General features: G+C 40.2%; 1 protein-coding gene across 1 annotated transcript in view; it reads right to left on the bottom strand.

Moving 5' to 3' along the window:
• The window catches only part of LOC134672115 (oxysterol-binding protein-related protein 9), a 130,465-nt gene that overhangs the window by 61,003 nt on the left and 50,578 nt on the right, over positions 1-18,884 (bottom strand). Inside the window, exons 4-8 of the mRNA XM_063530029.1 lie at positions 18,281-18,358; positions 15,817-15,867; positions 14,033-14,102; positions 12,562-12,660; positions 12,015-12,123 (exon numbers count right to left, since the gene is read on the bottom strand). Coding sequence (XP_063386099.1) covers positions 12,015-12,123; positions 12,562-12,660; positions 14,033-14,102; positions 15,817-15,867; positions 18,281-18,358 — 407 coding nt within the window. The remainder of the gene's footprint in view (positions 1-12,014; positions 12,124-12,561; positions 12,661-14,032; positions 14,103-15,816; positions 15,868-18,280; positions 18,359-18,884) is intronic.

Genomic DNA, 18,884 nt, shown 5'->3' with positions numbered 1-18,884 from the left:
GGCTACGTCAGCCACTTGCGAGCACACCAGAGACAGCAACGGAGTTGATAGCAGTCGCCGTGGCCGAATCGGCCGTGGAGTTAGTTACTCGTAATATGCTTTTACTGAACCAGCCTTAGGGTCGGTTGCACCAAACCGCGTTGTCACCATTAAAGTGTTGGCAAAATATAAAATTTTGCATTATGCATGGGAAGTTCCATACTACACTGTTGATTGACGTTAATCAGTCGTTAAATGTGATTGGTGTGGCCCTTAGTTTTTATTTAAATAAACATAAACGAAAATCTGACTGTGATTGCTATAGGAAATTGGGCAGTGAAATGGCCATGGGGTACGTAATGGGTTTTATATGTCAACCGCCGGCCTTCCGCGGTCAAGGTTTACGTTATGACCTCCTATTGTGGAACTTATTCCACAGCATTCATTCTGTCTTAACTGCTGCTTAGATTTACATCGAACTTACAAAAAGCATGCGAAGGAATATAAATAAATACGTGCTAAATCCTTTCCAATTTTCAAAAATCTTTTAAATTCTCATTACCTTTCGCTGCCTTCATGTTGGCTTTATTTATGCCTATATAATATATTATGTATGTATGTATATATGTATTTATTATATTTGTATGTATGTATTATATTAAATTATATAATGGTTTTCGTCTTATTTTTATTTTTTTATTAAATGTATATCGGCACTACCCGTTCAATGTTGTAAGTCCTTAGTTTCCTGCTACCGACAGGTTGTCTGGAAGAGATCGCTTCTTAGCGATAAGACCGCCTGTTGTTACCTAGCTTTTAATGTGCATTTAATTTTCTGTGTATTTTTGACTGTATGGTGAAAAAAATATTTATTATTTATTATTATTAATTATAAATACATACACTCAAAGAATTTGATTTCCGACCCATTTCGTACCATGTCACAGTGACAATTAATATGAAAGTCGCTAGAAACCTCATTCTATTCTTACTGTGACAAGGTACATAATGGGCCGGACATTAATTTCTTTGACTCTACATAGGTACTTACTCAACTAATTTCTCGTAATATTTATTTAGGTATTCATTATTATACCAACAACATAATCCGTACGGTCCCAGTCGGTCGGAAACTCGAATAAAAAACACGAAACGAATCGTAAAATAAAATCGAGTAAATCCGAGATGGACAATAGGTAAGGTAGATAATTGAGAGTGAAAGCTGCCGGGGGTACAGAATACGCGCTTTCAGGTCATGCGAATTGTATCGAATCGTTTTATTGTGAGATTGTTTTGTGCAGTATGGTGGTTTATGGTTTATTTAACAACAGATTGAATAATGCCGCGGTTTTAATTTGCTTGTCGAGATATTTTTAAGCACCTTGGCCTCTCCGATATATCTGAGGGCCTACCGCGAAAACCGAAATTCGCAAATTGTGGGGATCTTTCTCTTTTACTCCAATGAAGGCGTAATTAGAGTGACAGAGAAAGATGCCCGCAATTTGCGAACTTCAATTTTCGCATAGCCCTGATGGCGAGTGTACAGTCAACAACAGAGCTATGAATACAGGCAAAGTGCCAAAAATATGTATACACGACCTTAATGTACAGGCAATAAAGTACTGTTTACATATTTTTGACACTTTGCCTGTATTCATAGCTCCGTTGTTGACTGTACACATTGTACACAAACAATAAATCAGGTTCGACATTTCCCCGTACAACTTATTTCCTGCCTCGTTACTTGGAAGTTACGTTACTTCCTCGCTGACGTAACGCAACTGAATGTGGAACAATACCTTCGGAACCGGGTCAAGGGGCATGTTTGTACAAAAATCGTAATACGGTTACGATTTCACACGTATTTGGTTGCAAACAAGTCGAATTAAAGCATATTGTCTTCGGTTACCGCTATAGTTACTCATGAAACGGATTATCTTGCGTATGCCTAATGAATTAAAAAAAAACCGGACAAGTGTGAGTCGGACTCGCGTACAAAGGGTTCCGTACAATTAGGCAAAAAAAAACACTTTTTTGTATGGGTACTACTTTATTTTTGTATATTAGTACTTAAATATTTTTTATATTCTGTTTTTAGGGTTCCGTACCCAAAAGGTAAAACGGGACCCTATTACTAAGACTTCGCTGTCCGTCCGTCCGTCCGTCCGTCCGTCTGTCACCAGGCTGTATCTCACGAACCGTGATAGCTAGACAGTTGAAATTTTCACAGATTATGTATTTCTGTTGCCGCTATAATCACAAATACTAAAAACAGAATAAAATAAAGATTTAAATGGAGCTCCCATACAACAAACGTGATTTTTGACCAAAGTTAAGCAACGTCGGGAGTGGTCAGTAGTCGGATGGGTGACCGTTTTTAGTTTTTTGCTTTTATTTGGTTTTTTTTTGCTTTATGGTACGGAAACCTTCGTGCGCGAGTCCGACTCGCACTTGCCCGGTTTTAGTATTTGTTGTTACAGCGGCAACAGAAATACATCATCTGTGAAAATTTCAACTGTCTAGCTATCGCGGTTCATGAGATACAGCCTGGTGACAGACAGACGGACGGAGAGCGGAGTCTTATTAAGTAGTAATAGGCTCCCGTTTTTATCCTTTGGGTACCTAAATACATCCCGAGGTTTCGAACCCTTTACAGCGTTCGGAGACCGGGAAACGGGAGTCGAGACGAGAATGAAATATGTCAACGGATTATATCACGTATAATTTGTATCGGGGGGCACGGCAGTGCCCCCGCCAAGTCGAGCGCGAAGCAAACACTGCCGTACCATCCTTTACTGGAACCATTTCGCCGCATTTTCAGGCCCCTATTTGAGAACCTCTGGATAAGACCAGAACGCAGAAATTTTGGTCATCCAGTAAGCTATAATCACATACTTAAAATCCAAAATTTCAAGTCTGTAGGTCATTTAGTTCCGAAGTTAAGCGAAAGCAAAGTTTCGCATTTATGAAACTCACTCATGATCATCAGAATAGAACTAGTACTTCCCATAAACTCAGAGAGCTGAAATTTGGTATAGAGTTAGGGTTTAATGGCCACATAAAGGGAAAACCTAAAAATATTGCAATATCAGTCACGTTTTAAAGATCTAAGAACTGCATAAGTAAGTTTGTAATCCCATATAAATATATGATATTACAAAGTTACTGTTGCAGTTCCTACAAATAGTAGGTAAAGTAAAGTAAAGGTACACTACGATGTACGATGTGAGTATGAATGAAGATATGTTTAGTTATGATATGTGTATACATAGTATGGGTATGAGTACCCGAAAAGAAGGACTGAATAAAATAAATCAATATGCCCACGTTTCTACAAAAAGAAGTGAAATCCCACCAAAAACATTCTGTAAAAAACTAGCCAAGTCTCGATGGAGCTGCTTGTTTATCTCTAAAAAGTAATGAAATCTAGACAAAGTCGTGCCAAGTCTAAGGTTCCTTACTGCGATTTCTTTATTATTATAGTTAATGTTGTGTGACTTGGCCGTTGAAGGGTACACAAGGGTACAAAACCAGGTGCTCCAAGACACCATTGCACCAATCTGCCATTGCACCAAAAATAAGTGTTTGTTTCAGGCTCGCCCATACATAAGTATTATTGAAATACGCAGCTTTATCAAGCCTACAATTGACTGGTTATTGAATCAACGTTTTCCAAGTGGCAATTTTCCATCGTCAATGGGTAGCGGTTCTGGCGACAGATTGGTGCAATGGTGTCATGGAGCACCTGGTTTTGTACCCTTGTGTACCCTTCAACGGCCAAGTCACACAACATTAACTATAATAATAAAGAAATCGCAGTAAGGAACCTTAGACTTGGCACGACTTTGTCTAGATTTCATTACTTTTTAGAGATAAACAAGCAGCTCCATCGAGACTTGGCTAGTTTTTTACAGAATGTTTTTGGTGGGATATCCGTTTACTAGTTTATATTCGAATTACTATAGTTAGAAACCATATAGTGTGCTTATTTGGGGTTCTCCTGTCGTTTAGAATTTCGAAGTCGGTAAGTATGTCGGTCGGTAAGCACATGTCTCCGTGACTCATTTCTTTCCCGGGAGTAATGTCCGCTCTTACGACACCGGTTATGTGACATTAAGATGACTCACATAAACAGTAACACTATGGAGATCCATTTTGAGACAGAAGCTTAATCTTGTAGTATTCACTGTCACTTTTCAGGCTTTTGCTAAGTAAACGCGTAGGTACGTCCAGTAGGTACAGCTTACTAGTTCGTTAGCTATTTCTACGTATCTGACGAAACCTTAAAACCGGATCAAGTTGCAAATACTCGTAAAAATCCGCACTAGAAGTCCGCATTATAATCTGCAGACGCATTGGAATAGAAAAATGAATCGAAAAGAGTGCCATGATATAGTGCTCTGACGTCGGCCGCGGCGGACATGTCGCCATATAGTGACGCTGGATAAGGGAAACTGATTGCATATTTGTTAACACTTTTATAATGATGATATCATCATCTTCCTAGCATTGTCCCTGCCTTTTCCGAGCCTGGAGCACAGAATAAACAATAGTACTACCGTACAGAAAGGACACTACCTACAAACCCGAAGTTTGGCAGCGGTTCAGGGTCGAATCATATTATCCCTTTGTAATATATGGCACTATCCCATTCGGCTATTTAGGGTTGTCAAAATTCAAGTGATTATCTTATCTGTGGTCGTGCACGCAAAAGGAAGTCAAGTGGTGCCAACCCTAATAATTGCTCGGAGCAATGCTGAGCCGAACGGAGCCAAAGTGAGGAGTGTCTCCCCACTGCCTGGAGTCCGCTTGTTAACTAATCCCAAGAATTGATGAAAAACTTTGTGCAATACATTAGTAAACCCTGTTAACTAATAACCTTCCAACCAAGAGGGGAAACCGGGCATTATCTTATATCGGGTTAGCTAATTAAAAAATATGACGAATGCTGAATATATCCTAGTACTTACTCGTAGATTCGTTACTTATAATAATACAAACATTATCAAAATATCCAAAATATATAAAATATGAGTACAAATAGGTATGAAACATATTCCACAGTAAGAAATCGTAATAAATGTGGAGTTTGGCAAGACGCGATTTTAATGTCCATAATAATTTGGCAAGCTGACAGTGCGATGTTCTTTGCTGCGTAAAGTTTCATTCAATGGAACTTGCCAACTATGTAAACAAAAGTCACTAGTAAATTGACATTTAGAGACAGTTTTAATATGGTGGTTTGTTTACATAGTTAGCAAGTTCCATAGAATGACACTATACATGATATTTATCACGAAAATACAATGAAATGTACAAATACATATGTAGGATGAGTCAGACATAAGATTCCTTTTTCTTCTTCTTCTTCGCGTTATACCGGCATTTTGCCACGGCTCATGGGAGCCTGGGGTCCGCTTGACAACTAATCACACTGGTTTTTAGGGTTCCGTACCCAAATGGTAAAACGGGACCCTATTACTAAGACTTCGCTGTCCGTCCGTCCGTCCGTCCGTCTGTCTGTCACCAGGCTGTATCTCACGAACCGTGATAGCTAGACAGTTGAAATTTTCACAGAATAGATGATGTATTTCGGTTGCCGCTATAACAACAAATACTAAAAACAGAATAAAATAAAGATTTAAGTGGGGCTCCCATACAGCAAACGTGATTATTGAAAGTTAAGCAACGTCGGGCGTGGTCAGTACTTGGATGGGTGACCGTTTTCTTTTTGCATTTTTTTCCGTTTTTTTTTTTGCTTTATGGTACGGAACCCTTCGTGCGCGAGTCCGACTCGCACTTGCCCGGTTTTTAAGAAAACGACTTCGATCTAACAGTTATTTGGATATTGTTGTACAGTCGACTACTAAGAGATATATCCACTTTTTCACCTTACTGCATTGTAATAATTTCATCATCATCATCATTTCAGCCTATATACGTCCCACTGCTGAGCACAGGCCTCCTCTCATGCCCGAGAGGGCTTGGGCTATAATCCCCACGCTAGCCCAATGCGGCATACACCTTTGAATTTCTTCGCAGATGTATGCAGGTTTCCTCACGATGTTTTCCTTCATCGAAAAGCTAGTGGTAAATATCAAATGTTATTTCGTACATAAGTTCCGAAAAACTCATTGGTACGAGCCAGGATTTGAACCCGCGACCTCCGGATTGAAAGTCAGGCGTCATATCCACTCGGCCACCACTGCTTGTAATAATTTAATAAAGTGAAAATGTGGATACATCTCTTTGTAGTTGACTGTACCTACTCGCATGGTTTCCTTTTCAAAAGTGGTTGTATTGCAGTTGAAATCTAGAAAACAATGGTACGAGTAATACGTAGTGTAAACCAATTTTTAAACAAGCAAATACGTCTGCGAGCGATATTCCAAACGGTGCCGTTAAAAGATGTAATCGTCTAGATGTCGCGTTTGATATAAAATTTGGTATATACCGTATTGTGAAACGGCGATATTTTTTTATAATATGTACAATTCTACCAGCATTATATGTTGAGGTTTTCGTATATTCGCCGTCCGAACTTCAGCCTTGAGGATAATCGTGACTTCGTGACAAACACGCAACTTTCGGACAATGTTTCGAGCAAACAAATGACGGTGCGTGATTTTGTACCCTAATTTATGGCATTACAACTTTCACTGAGGTAACACTCCTGCGTTCAGTAGGTTCTGTTTATGGTGATCAAATCATGTTGAACTAAAGTTTTTAGCAAAAATTTCAATTTCGGTACTAGCTTTTATCGCTGACTGTACTTTTCTTACGACAGACAACTAATACTCATCAAGACAATTCTAAAAACCCCTAACACAATTAGCTTGCGTTGTTTCATCACAGAGTTCCTATGGCCACCTCCTGTCCCCATCAGCTCTGATATCAGCTCGATGGTACCATAATATTGAATTGTCATCCGATTTATACATGCATGCAAAATTCCAGCTCAATCGGAAACCGGGAAGTGGATCAAATTTAACCTGCAAGATTTGATTACAGACCGACAGACAGACAGACAACGGGACAGGTGAAACTAAATAAAAGCTTGTAACTTGTAAAATATTTCTTCTTCAACCTAGCGTTTTCCCGGCCTAGCGCCAGGGTCCGCTTTCCTGCTCAATCTTCTCCACTTTGTCCGGTCATCGGCATCCTCAGGTGTGAGATTGTTCTCTTCCATGTCCGCTGTTACGACGTCCAGCCAGCGCTTCTTAAGGGGCCCACTGATTAACAGTCCGCCGGACTGTATCGGCCTGTCAGTTGTTCGGAACTGTCAAAATTTTGTTCTAACTGACAGGCCGATACCGTCCGGCGGACTGTTAATCAGTGGGCCCATTTAGGCCTAGCGCGGCCGCGTGATCTATAGCCTTGACCAGTGAGGTTGAGGCATCTATTTCCGACGTAGTCTAAAATATATGTAAGTAATCAAAATACAAGGTAGGTATACAAATACCCAATCTACCAATTTTGTACTTTAATCGGATCTTGTTAAGGTCGCCGGAAGAAGCTGGATGCGGGTCGCTTCCAACCGGCACGTATGGAGGTCTTAGGGGGAGGCCTATGTTCAGCAGTGGACGTCTTATGGCTGAGATGATGATGATGATGATGAATCGGACTAACTGTAGCTCCGCGAGTATTTGGCAGAGATAAGCATGCTATAAAACCTACGCCATAACCTAATGACCTACTTTACTGAATGAATTCGGTCCATATCGTATCTAGATCTAAATTTTGACGTAAGTACCTATGTATATTAAAATTAGAATTAGGCCGAAAGTCCCGGTCCTAGGTAGTAAATAATTCCTAGTCATTTTTGCAGTTTTTAATTCGGAACCTTCTTTTATTCGATTATAGCAGCCGTGGCTCACTCCGCGATTTCGTCGCTTTGCTACAGGTAGGTAAAAGTACATCCGTTCCGCCCCAATTTTGGGAAAGCCATAAGCCGCGCGTGGCGCTGTCGCCACCTAGCGGCCATATCTGTGCTGATCGTAACAAACGCGTTTTATTAGAGAGTGAGTCTTCTGTACCTATAGTACTATTATTTATTCTGTGATTATAGTTAACACTTCAATGTTAATTTCTCCTTTTTAAAAGACATCGGCACTTAGGAGGATATTATGAAATTGTAGCTTAAACTTATACCGACAAGAATAATTGGTGAATCCGATATGCAGTAGCACAATTAACCCTTCAGCTGAAGATTGAACGGCCAAGAGGCGCATTCGGAATCAGAAAATCAAAAGTCGTTTGATATTGATTTGACGTTATTTACAGGTGCATCGTGCATCTCGCTCTTAAATATACCTTCTCGTACAAACGTGCCTACGAGGAACATGAAGGATTTTATTCCTGATAAAATGGGATGATAAATGTTATATAAAATTTTCTGTATTCAGCCTAGTTTCAGAGACAATGACATTTTTTTCAAAACATTTACAACAATTTTATCATTGAGTCAGTGAAAAACGACTTTTTGATTGCCAGTTACCTCTATATGGTCGAGTTTAGACATTCCTATTTACAGACATTTATGTTTTTACTAATAAATGCTTTTTACGTACAGTCAGCCAACTGTACAAGTAATGTAAACACTTGTACTGTACAAGTGTTTACATTTTTTTTTAATAAATTGACCTGATAATATGTTTTGCTTCCTTTGGCATCAGAAATTCGTGAAGATACAATGCGACTAATACATATCAAATCAAATTACGATTTTTTAAAGTTAACTGTGACGTCCCACGGCTAAAGGTACCCTACGGCGATTGGTGCTTACGCTATTATTAACGCCGCTCCAATATTATTCAGGCACTACGCGACGTAAGCGCCAGCCGCTATGCCCGCTATAAGGTACCTTTTACCGTGGAACGTCACAAATGTGATTCGGTACTTCGGTAGGCCCGAGAGAGCCGGAATTAGGACAATATCGATCTGTGGTGCTGCTGTTATTCACTTTTGCCGACCGCACCATAAGTGGGCCAGTATAAATTTGGACTAGAAATGGCGATAAACTATAATGGCTCCTCTACACGATGGGCCAACGCCAGCCACTCTAAGGGACGCCGCCATGCGGTAGAATGAGATAGCAATATCACTTGCTCCCTCTAACGCATAAATGCGACCCTTGGAGTGGCCGGTGTTGGCCCATCGTGTAGAGGAGTCATAAGACGCAGCATATCCGCTCCGTGCATGACCGTGGCGTCGCCCTAGTGGGTGTGGGACATATTGCTTATATTCATTTCCCGAACTATGGGTCGCAAGCGAATATTGAATGGGCCCTGGGCTATAACCGCGAAAATCGAAGTTCGCAAATTGCGGGCATTTTTCTCTGTCACCCTAATTACGCCTTCATTGGAGTAAAAGAGAAAGATCCCCGTAATTTGCGCATTTCTGTTTTGACGGTAGCCCCTCTGGTCGGGTAGCCATCACGCCAATCGCTTACGCTTCGTAGCGATCGAAACGCAACTGTCGCTGTCGCACTAATATGGAAGAGTTCTCGACCCAAAGCGTTTCATTTTCAAAGCGATAGCCGATAGCGCTTGTCAGCTTGGCTACGCCGGCTGAAACTATTAGGGCATCTGAGCGTTACAAATAATATTTTATGCCCCCTTTTTAAGACGGCCAAGAGGTGGGTCCCGAATTTGGCAGGTTTTGTTATGGCTCCTGTTCACGATGGGCCAACGCCGGCCACTCCAAGGGACGCAGCCATGCTGTAGAATGAGATAGCAATATCACTTGCTCCCTCTAACGCATAAATGCGTCCCTTGGAGTGGCCGGCGTTGGCCCATCGTGTAGAGAAGCCGTTAGGAGGGTCGGAGCCCGGTCAACTTTGGGAACCACTGGCTTATATGACAGTTGACCGTTATGGTTGTCAGTGTCACGTAGCCGCACGTCACGGTGTTTACATTTTACATGTAGTCGATCGTAGGTAAACATCCAAAAATAAATCATACACATAAGTGCAGGCGATTTGGCGTAACTGGAGGTCGTTGACCTAAATACAGGGCTGCCACCTGCTCTGGGTCATTGTGTTGAACTGCAGTTTTATAATGCGAATAACAAGCTAATTGGAATAGCGCTCAAGTTTCAGACAGTTAATACATAGCGTAACATGCAAGTCAACGTTCAGTGTAACGGTGTAATGCGGGGTTGTTCACCTGGATATAGGGCTGGCATCTGGTTCTTGCAAACTAATTAAGTGTGATCTTATTAAAAGCCGAAGAGATATCTCTTTCTCGCTCCCACTTATGGGTGCGGCGCGGTGCGGTAGTCTGTTACGGCTTTAAAACCACTTATACTTATAGATCTTATAGTGGTGGTAGGTATTAAATATATTAAGAACGGGTCACTCACGTATCGTTCTTAATATATTTAATATGTCTGTGTCTCACGGAAGTTTTGTGGTGGTAGTGTGGGTCAGTTTTAAATGTGAACTTGGGTGAAATAATTATAATCCTCTTCGCGACAAGTCACCCCAAATTCTATAAGCTTACGACCATTAGAAAAATAACTTTGTATGAGAGCGCGGACGCGGAAGGCCCAGACGGAGATGGCGGGATGACCTAGACACCTTTCTCAGTAACTGGCCAGAGCAGGCGCTATGTCGGGAGTCGTGGAAGACAAGGGGAGAGGCCTTTGCCCAGCAGTGGGACACCTTAATAGGCTAGCAAAAAAAAAAATTGCAGTAAAAGGTATTGTTTTTTCTCTGTCGCTCATTGTTAAACGCTGTTCACTGACGTCGTTATTTCGAGACAAACGGGAAAATATTGTAATTTAGGAGCTCTATTTTTTGACAACCCTACAGCTGACCCATTTCAGCCGGTCTCGATGTTCGCATGCACATGGCCTCTCAGGCTACTTCGAGTTTTAGTAATTCGATATGATACTGAGCTGTCTCAAAAGTTAAAAGTGACGTTTTTGGTTGACTGTGACTTTTTACACTGACAGATCAGCAAGTATCGTATCGGAAACAGATCGAATAACTAAAATTCGAATTGGCCTGTCTGTAGCCGCCAGCGAATCACTTTGCAGCCTATTATTTCAGTATGCAATATGCAGTCATTCCCCTGCTTTTTTTTGTCGTTTTCTCCTTCTGACGACGAGTACGACGTGTCGGGGCCTAGTAGCGACATGGCTTGCCCGCACTATAATAAGCACTACAGTCTAGCACTTACCTAGGTCCCGGCAGCGTGTCCTCCACCCCGTCGTCCGCGTCGTAGAAGTCGTCTTCTCCTTCTGACGAGTACGACGTGTCGGGGCCTAGTAGCGACATGGCTTGCCCAAACTATAATAAGCACTACAGTCTAGCACTTACCTAGGTCCCGGCAGCGTGTCCTCCACCCCGTCGTTCGCGTCGTAGAAGTCGTCTTCTCCTTCTGACGAGTACGACGTGTCCGGCACTAGTAGCGACATGGCTTGCCCGAACTATAATAAACACTACAGTCTAGCACTTACCTAGGGCCCGGCAGCGTGTCCTCCACCCCGTCGTCCGCGTCGTAGAAGTCGTCTTCTCCTTCTGACGGCGAGTACGACGTATCGGGCACTAGTAGCGACATGGCTTGCCCGAACTATAATACACACTACAGTCTAGCACTTACCTCGGTCCCGGCAGCGTGTCCTCCACCCCGTCGTCCGCGTCGTAGAAGTCGTCTTCTCCTTCTGACGACGAGTACGACGTGTCGGGCACTAGTAGCGACATGGCTTGCCCGAACTATAATAAACACTACAGTCTAGCACTTACCTAGGGCCCGGCAGCGTGTCCTCCACCCCGTCGTCTGCGTCGTAGAAGTCGTCTTCTCCTTCTGACGACGAGTACGACGTGTCGGGCACTAGTAGCGACATGGCTTGCCCGAACTATAATAAACACTACAGTCTAGCACTTACCTAGGTCCCGGCAGCGTGTCCTCCACCCCGTCGTCCGCGTCGTAGAAGTCGTCCTCTCCTTCTGACGACGAGTACGACGTGTCGGGCACTAGTAGCGACATGGCTTGCCCGCACTATAATAAACACTACAGTCTAGCACTTACCTAGGTCCCGGCAGCGTGTCCTCCACCCCGTCGTCCGCGTCGTAGAAGTCGTCTTCTCCTTCTGACGACGAGTACGACGTGTCGGGGACTAGTAGCGACATGGCTTGCCCTGCGAAACGCAACTTTATTAATATGGCGTTAACGTTCAAGTTATAACGGTAAAAACAGCAGCATGTTCCAAACATAACTGTAACTGTGTGTGTGTGCGTGTGTGTGTGTGTGTGTGTGTGTGTGTGTGTGTGTGTGTGTGTGTGTGTGTGTGTGTGTGTGTGTGTGTGTGTGTGTGGTAATAAAGGCGCCGCAGTAACATTGCTTGCTATGCGAAACACTACTCTATTAGTAAGATAATAACGTTCAAATTACAATAAGATTAGTGGCGTACATTGTTATAAACAGACCCCTATTAGGCATGACTTGTGTTGTGGCTCGAATAGAATAGTAATAGAGTACCAATATACATATCGCAGCAATGTCTTCGAAACGCCGATGGCTTTCCGTGACTATCTGAACTAAGCCTTATTTCAATGGAAATAGAGTATAGACTCACTTGTCGCGTCAATGGCTTCCAATGGCAGTGAGTGTGTAGAAGTAGACAGTTCCCGGCATTCGGAGCCCAGCTCCACGTGCGGAGAGACGTCTGATGACCCTGGATGTGGAAACCAATGTATTAAGAGGACTAATCTTTAATCAAAACCACAGAATAAATAATAGGTACAAAAGACTCACTCTAACAAAACGCGTCTGTTACGATCAGGACAGATATGGCAGCTAGGTGGCGACAGCGCCACGCGCGGCTTATGACTAGCCACCAAAATTGGCGGGTAACGAATGTACTTTTAGCTACCTGTAGCCCTGTGGCAAAATGACGAAATCGCGGAGTGAGCCACGCCTGGCAAAACATAAAACAGGTACTAACAGCAATTTAACCCTTTCGACGCCGTGTCAAACACAAAAGCTGTCACTCGGACGCCACGTCACGTCACTTTATGCATATATGCACGTACGTCTATGTTGCTCTGTGGTCTGTGACGGATTAATCCGTCTTCGGCGTTGGACCTGCGGTTTGGATGTATGCGTCGTTGGCGTCGGAAAGGTTAAGACCGCTGGCAGTGGTATGATATGAACTGTAGGGGGCAGCACAGGAGCGAGTAGCCCAAACGCGTTATCAGTGCCCCAAACGCGTTAGTTCCGCGTAGCATTATTCCCGATCGCATTTTTCCCCACTCGCGTTAGTTCCGCGTAGCATTATTCCCAGTCGCATTTTTTCCCACTAGCGTTAGTTCCGCGTAGCATTATTCCCGGTCGCATTTTTAGACGGAGCCGCGCTCCTATTTCTGGGCGGTTTGTCCTTCGGGAATCTGAAGCTACCTAACGAACCTAACCTACCTACACTTTTTGCCCCAAAGTGTAATGGACGTCAGACTAAATTAATAGGTTAGGTAGGTTAGGTTCGTTAGGGAGCTTCAGATGCCCGAAGGGCAAACCGCCCAGAAATAGGAGCCCCGCGAAGCGGGGCTCCGTCTAGCTAAGTTGTGGACTAAATATGAATGAAAACAAACTCTAGTGGGGAAAAATGCGACCGTAATAATGCTACGCGGAACTAACGCGAATGGGGGAAAATGCGATCGTGAATAATGCTACGCGGAACTAACGCGTTTGGGGCACTGATCTAGCTACTCACAGGAGCCCCCCGATTATGAATGTAAAGTTTAATGACAAGATTTTGTTGTTTTTATTTAGGTACGGCTGCCGCTATGTAGGCTATGTTGCGTACAGGTTCTCATTGCAAGGGAAAAATCTATTCGCTACTACTTTGCTATTCGTTTTTGAAGTGCAAAGTAATTCTTTCCGAGCTGGTGTGGTGAAAAAATCTTTTCCCTAGAACCTTGCGCTTTAGGGTGGTATTCCATCTGTACAATGTCTTGCTTCAATGTCATTGCGTCTCATTGGACAGGTGGAATACACGTCTCGGCTCGGAGCCTATTTTAGGGTTAGGGACAGGCAGTGTAGTGTTATACCTTGTTTGATATGTGTTTGTGAGGTACTTGTTGGTCCTTGGTAGACACCGTTTACGGGATTTACTGTATTCTGAAAGAAAACAAAAGCCATTACTAAGCGAACTTAATACAATGACCATAGAAAATACGACGCTTATCATGAACAGTGACACAAAACAAAATGAAATGCCATTCGACTTTAAATCTTACCACTAAAAGATATAATATTAAATGCAATAGCATTTCATTTTTAGTTGTACCACTGTTCATGATAAGCAACGATATACCTGGTAAATGGTTGGATCAACTATTTCTTTTTGTTATTCTCTTTTGATAATCAGATGAAAGTAGCAACACAAAAAAGAGGATGTTAGTTGTTATATAAAATAAAAAATAGTAAAAGTTGCTCAGTATAATTGCAAAACCTACCTGGCAATGGGAATGCAGTTATTTTTTAGCTAGCCTGTGTATAAATTATAAACTTATATAAAAAATAAAAATAGAGAATGAATAGAGTACTTTCAATTTAATAGTAGGAGATAAGTTTTCAAGCAAGGCATTGTGTTTGTATTTTGTAGGTATATATGGACGTGTCGATAAAAGAATAAAAAGGGCCTAGAATGAACTCGCAAAACTTTTGTTTTTATGTCAAAACCTAAGGTTTTATGATCAGTATTTAAAGTAACATACTGCAAAAGCTTATTAAATCAGTGGCTAAGCATTATGTTTTTATGCAGATATAATAAATCAAATCTAAAGACTTTAAAAATCAATGTTTGCACCAGCTTACTACATAAATAATATAAATTAGTGTATAACTGTATACAAGGTGGAAAGCAGAGATGGTTTTTGTTTGAAGTGTTTTCAACCCCCACGAAACGTTGAAGTAAAAAGTAATTTCAACTATCTATAGCAAAGTAGCTTAAACAAGTATAAGAAGTTTTTCCTTTTTCAACAGAGATGTGAAAAATACTTTATAAAAAGTATTTAAATACAAAATACAAATACTTCCTTGATAATACTATTTCAAATGCAAAATACAAAATAGATTTTGAATTTGTATTTAAATACAAAAAACGAAATAGGTATTTTCAAAATACTTTTTAAAAATACAAAATACTTTGCGATAAAAGGTACTCTGAGTAGTGAATACCTAGTCTGAATTAAAAAGTATTACTCGGAATTTCCGAGTTGAAAAGACTCTGTTATCTAAAGTGCAAATTTCTAGTTGTTTACTTATATTAACCGGTAGGATGTAGGTATGGATGATGGTTTTTAACGGCCAACTTTTAAAGCATTAATTTGTAATGTTTTACAGCTAGTATAATGCCTCTCGTTAGTGTGATAAAAACGTCTCGTTTGTGTTTCACCAGGGCAGAAAAGTTAGTTCTCCTCTCGTGCCTTGAAACCCTCGCAACACTCAAGATTCCACTTTTTTAACCATTCGCTACGATTGTGGTCATGTGCGACGATACTAAACAGATTCAACAGTTCCATGTTAAAAGAATGAGAGAGTTGCCGGGATTGTAACATCAGAAGAGATTGTAACTCCTACCTACATTACCTACCTACTATAAAGTATTTTGTATTTTGAAAATAGAAAATAGGTCCCAAAAACTATTTCAAATAAAATACAAAATAGTTTCCTTCAAAAGGTATTTAAATACAAAATACAAAATAGGTATTTTGCATTTTGTATTTGCATTTTAAATACAAGTATTTCAAATAAGTCACATCTCTGTTTTTCAATTTTCCACCCTGTACTTATATGATATCATGAATACGTCAGCATCAAACTACAGTACCTTAGCTATTTGTAGAAGCACTATGGAATGTTTTATGTTATCCAACATTGCCTGCAAAGGAAAAACATTTAAAATTATAATAAAAACATAAAATTCATGTGAAATGAAGCGCGTTGCTGGCGTTCTTGTATTTACGCTTTGAAAGCAAAATCTATTTTTTTAAAGTGTTTATACAGTCGACTCTCGTTAATTCAAACCTGCGATAATTCGAACCTCTCTATAATTCGAAGTTATCACGAGTCCCCTAGAATATCTCTTTATATTTCGAAATAATTCAATACATTTTTAAGCACTTGGTAATTCGAACAAAAAAATTAACGCTACGTAACAAAACGACGCGTTAATTCCAACTCATAGGAGTCAAACACTCGACAATTCAAAGTTATCAGATTACAGAGGTAAGTGTTTGTACCCTACGTTCTGAGACAAGTTCAAGTTCATCGTATCAAGAGCATTTGTTATTGTAAAATCATTTCCGGCACTACGTATTTCTGATAAAAAAAGTTATTGATCAGTCTCAGCAATGTGTTTTGAAGCAAATTAATGTTACTAGACTTCTTCCCAAAGACTAATAATCAATTCGCATTATGTATGTGCATGTAAATATGTACCTCTAATCTTTTGAGATTGTAAAAAATTAGCAGTTAATAAACCATAATTGACTCTTACTCAATAATTCGAACTTTCATATTTTTCCTCTCAAAAATTTCGAACTTTTTGATATTTCAAACTCTCGATAATTCGTAATATTTTAAAAGTACCTTTAGTTTCGAATTAACGAGAGTCGACTGTAATTATGTTTTGGTTGTAGAGTTCGATATTGATGATGATGAGATAAATGTATCGATTTGTCGTCAAACATTCATCGAAATAAATAGTTGAGCATATACAAACAACAACACTCCTAACTGTACATCGGTGGACCTTATTACAAAAGGCACAAGGTCCATCGACACGTTAACAGTGTGGGCGACGGCACATAGTCCTATACATGTACGAGCCCCGATGCATATGTTTTCGTCAGGTGACCCCGCTTTTTGAGGTTCTCGCGTTTGTTCAAAAATAATGTTATGTTTAAAAATTACTAATATTTAATGCTTATACTAATGTAATTTAATTTTATATGGTAATACTCTGCAATAACTAAATCCAAATACAAGAAATACCGTTTGTACTGAAAGAAAAAAAAATGTTATTTTTTTTTGACGGGTAGGATTACAACATATGTGAAAAGGGCTATTACCAGGGAAAGCAATAGGGCTCTGCCAATGTACTGAAAATTTTGTTTTGAGCCCATGCATGCAGCAGTGCTTGTAAGAGAGGACAATATGATTTGGACAACGTTTTTGAAAACTCCTTTTTTTCAGCAATAAAAGTCTCATGCAATTTTTTATTATACGATCAAAATAAACTACATTAAACATTGCTATTATGGTTCCCATTACTGGGTCATTATATGTTCATGTGTAAAATTTATTAAAATAAACAAAATTGTTGCGCGGAACTAGACGAAATCGTTTGCATCGGGGCTCGTATATTTTTCGCAATTTAGGTAAACGCTGCTTCTTAACGAAGAAGGCTTTTAGGACGGTTTTGGCTTAATAACGATTTTTCGAAACGTCTTTAAATATATCTCATCTCATCACTTCATGTTACAAATACTCGTATATACATTAACTTTACTGTGTATGCTTTAAGGCTAGACCACACTGGCTGCGTGTTCGTAGACGGCGTGCACGTGCGCTAAAATGTTTGAGCCGCGCACGCAGACGTCACGCAAGCGGTGTGCCGTCTCTCATAAGGATCTGTATGCTACAACGCCGCACGCGCACGTCTACGCATACGCATCCGGTGTGCACAGGCTTAGGCTTAGCGATGTGATAGAAATAGGGTTGGCACCCTGACAAGAAATGTTACCAGATAATTTTACGGCCCTTAGGCATTAAAGTGCCATTCTATGGAACTTGCTAACTATGTAAACAAACCGCCATATTGAAATTGTATCTGAATGATGAATTTATATTAAGATAAGATAAGATAAGATAAGATTTCTTTATTGTCAAAGCTGTGTTGGTACATAGGTCTTATAAATATTGCAGAAGTCCATCAGCTTGCCCATTTCGGGCGTACAATTATAAACTAACCTAATGCATGCAAAAAAAAACAAATAAACAATAACAATAACATAACATCATATCATAACTATTAATTGTCTATGTACATAAAATATTCATTTAAATTGTAGAAACTTTTTGTTAACAGCCATTTCTTGAGCTGAGCTGTGTTTTGTGGTTGGTGTTTACATAGTTAGCAATTCTACAAAATGACACTTTATGTCATACTGCAATGTTTTTCAACTCGTCTGTTTCTTCATGCCGAGAGAGATGGGATATTCCTCATTTATTATTGGGAAAAAGTTGAAAAACACTGGATATTGTATGTATAGAAAATTGAGGGTACTCACATTGGAATGGTCTAATATAACTTGTCCTTTCGCTTTCTCGTGCGGGTCACCCAGCTCTGATACCCTGAGCGTCATTTTCTAAAACAAAACACATTGATAATTCATTAATAAATGCTATATTACAATTTAAGGTATTACAATTATTAATTTGATACTTGGTTAGTCAATTTCGCTCATTTTGAAATTAGAACACTATGGTCTGTCAGTAAATGCCCTAAACTTTATGTCTTCTTACCTTAGCAACAGAACACAAACAGTTGTTGTAAACAAAACCCGGTCTAGCGGTACTGTAGTCCAATTAGGAGTGCCACAAGGTTCTATTTTGGGTCCATTCCTGTTTTTGGTTTATATAAATGATTTGCCATGTGTAGTAGAAAATCTTTGTGAAATTGTTCTTTTTGCTGATGACACATCATTACTTTTTAAGGTTGATCGTAAATCTACCGATTACAGTGTAATTAACAGCACACTCGTTAATGTACTAAACTGGTTTACTATGAACAATTTGCTTCTTAATGCTAAGAAAACTAAATGCATTCGATTTTCTTTGCCGAATGTTAAACCAGTCGATACTAAGATACTTTTGAATAATGAATGCTTAGAG

This window comes from Cydia fagiglandana, chromosome 16 (assembly GCF_963556715.1).
Source record: "Cydia fagiglandana chromosome 16, ilCydFagi1.1, whole genome shotgun sequence".
Taxonomy (NCBI): domain Eukaryota; kingdom Metazoa; phylum Arthropoda; class Insecta; order Lepidoptera; family Tortricidae; genus Cydia; species Cydia fagiglandana.
The sequence above is the reverse complement of the archived record's forward strand: the minus strand, read 5'-3'. Positions and strand labels throughout refer to the sequence as shown.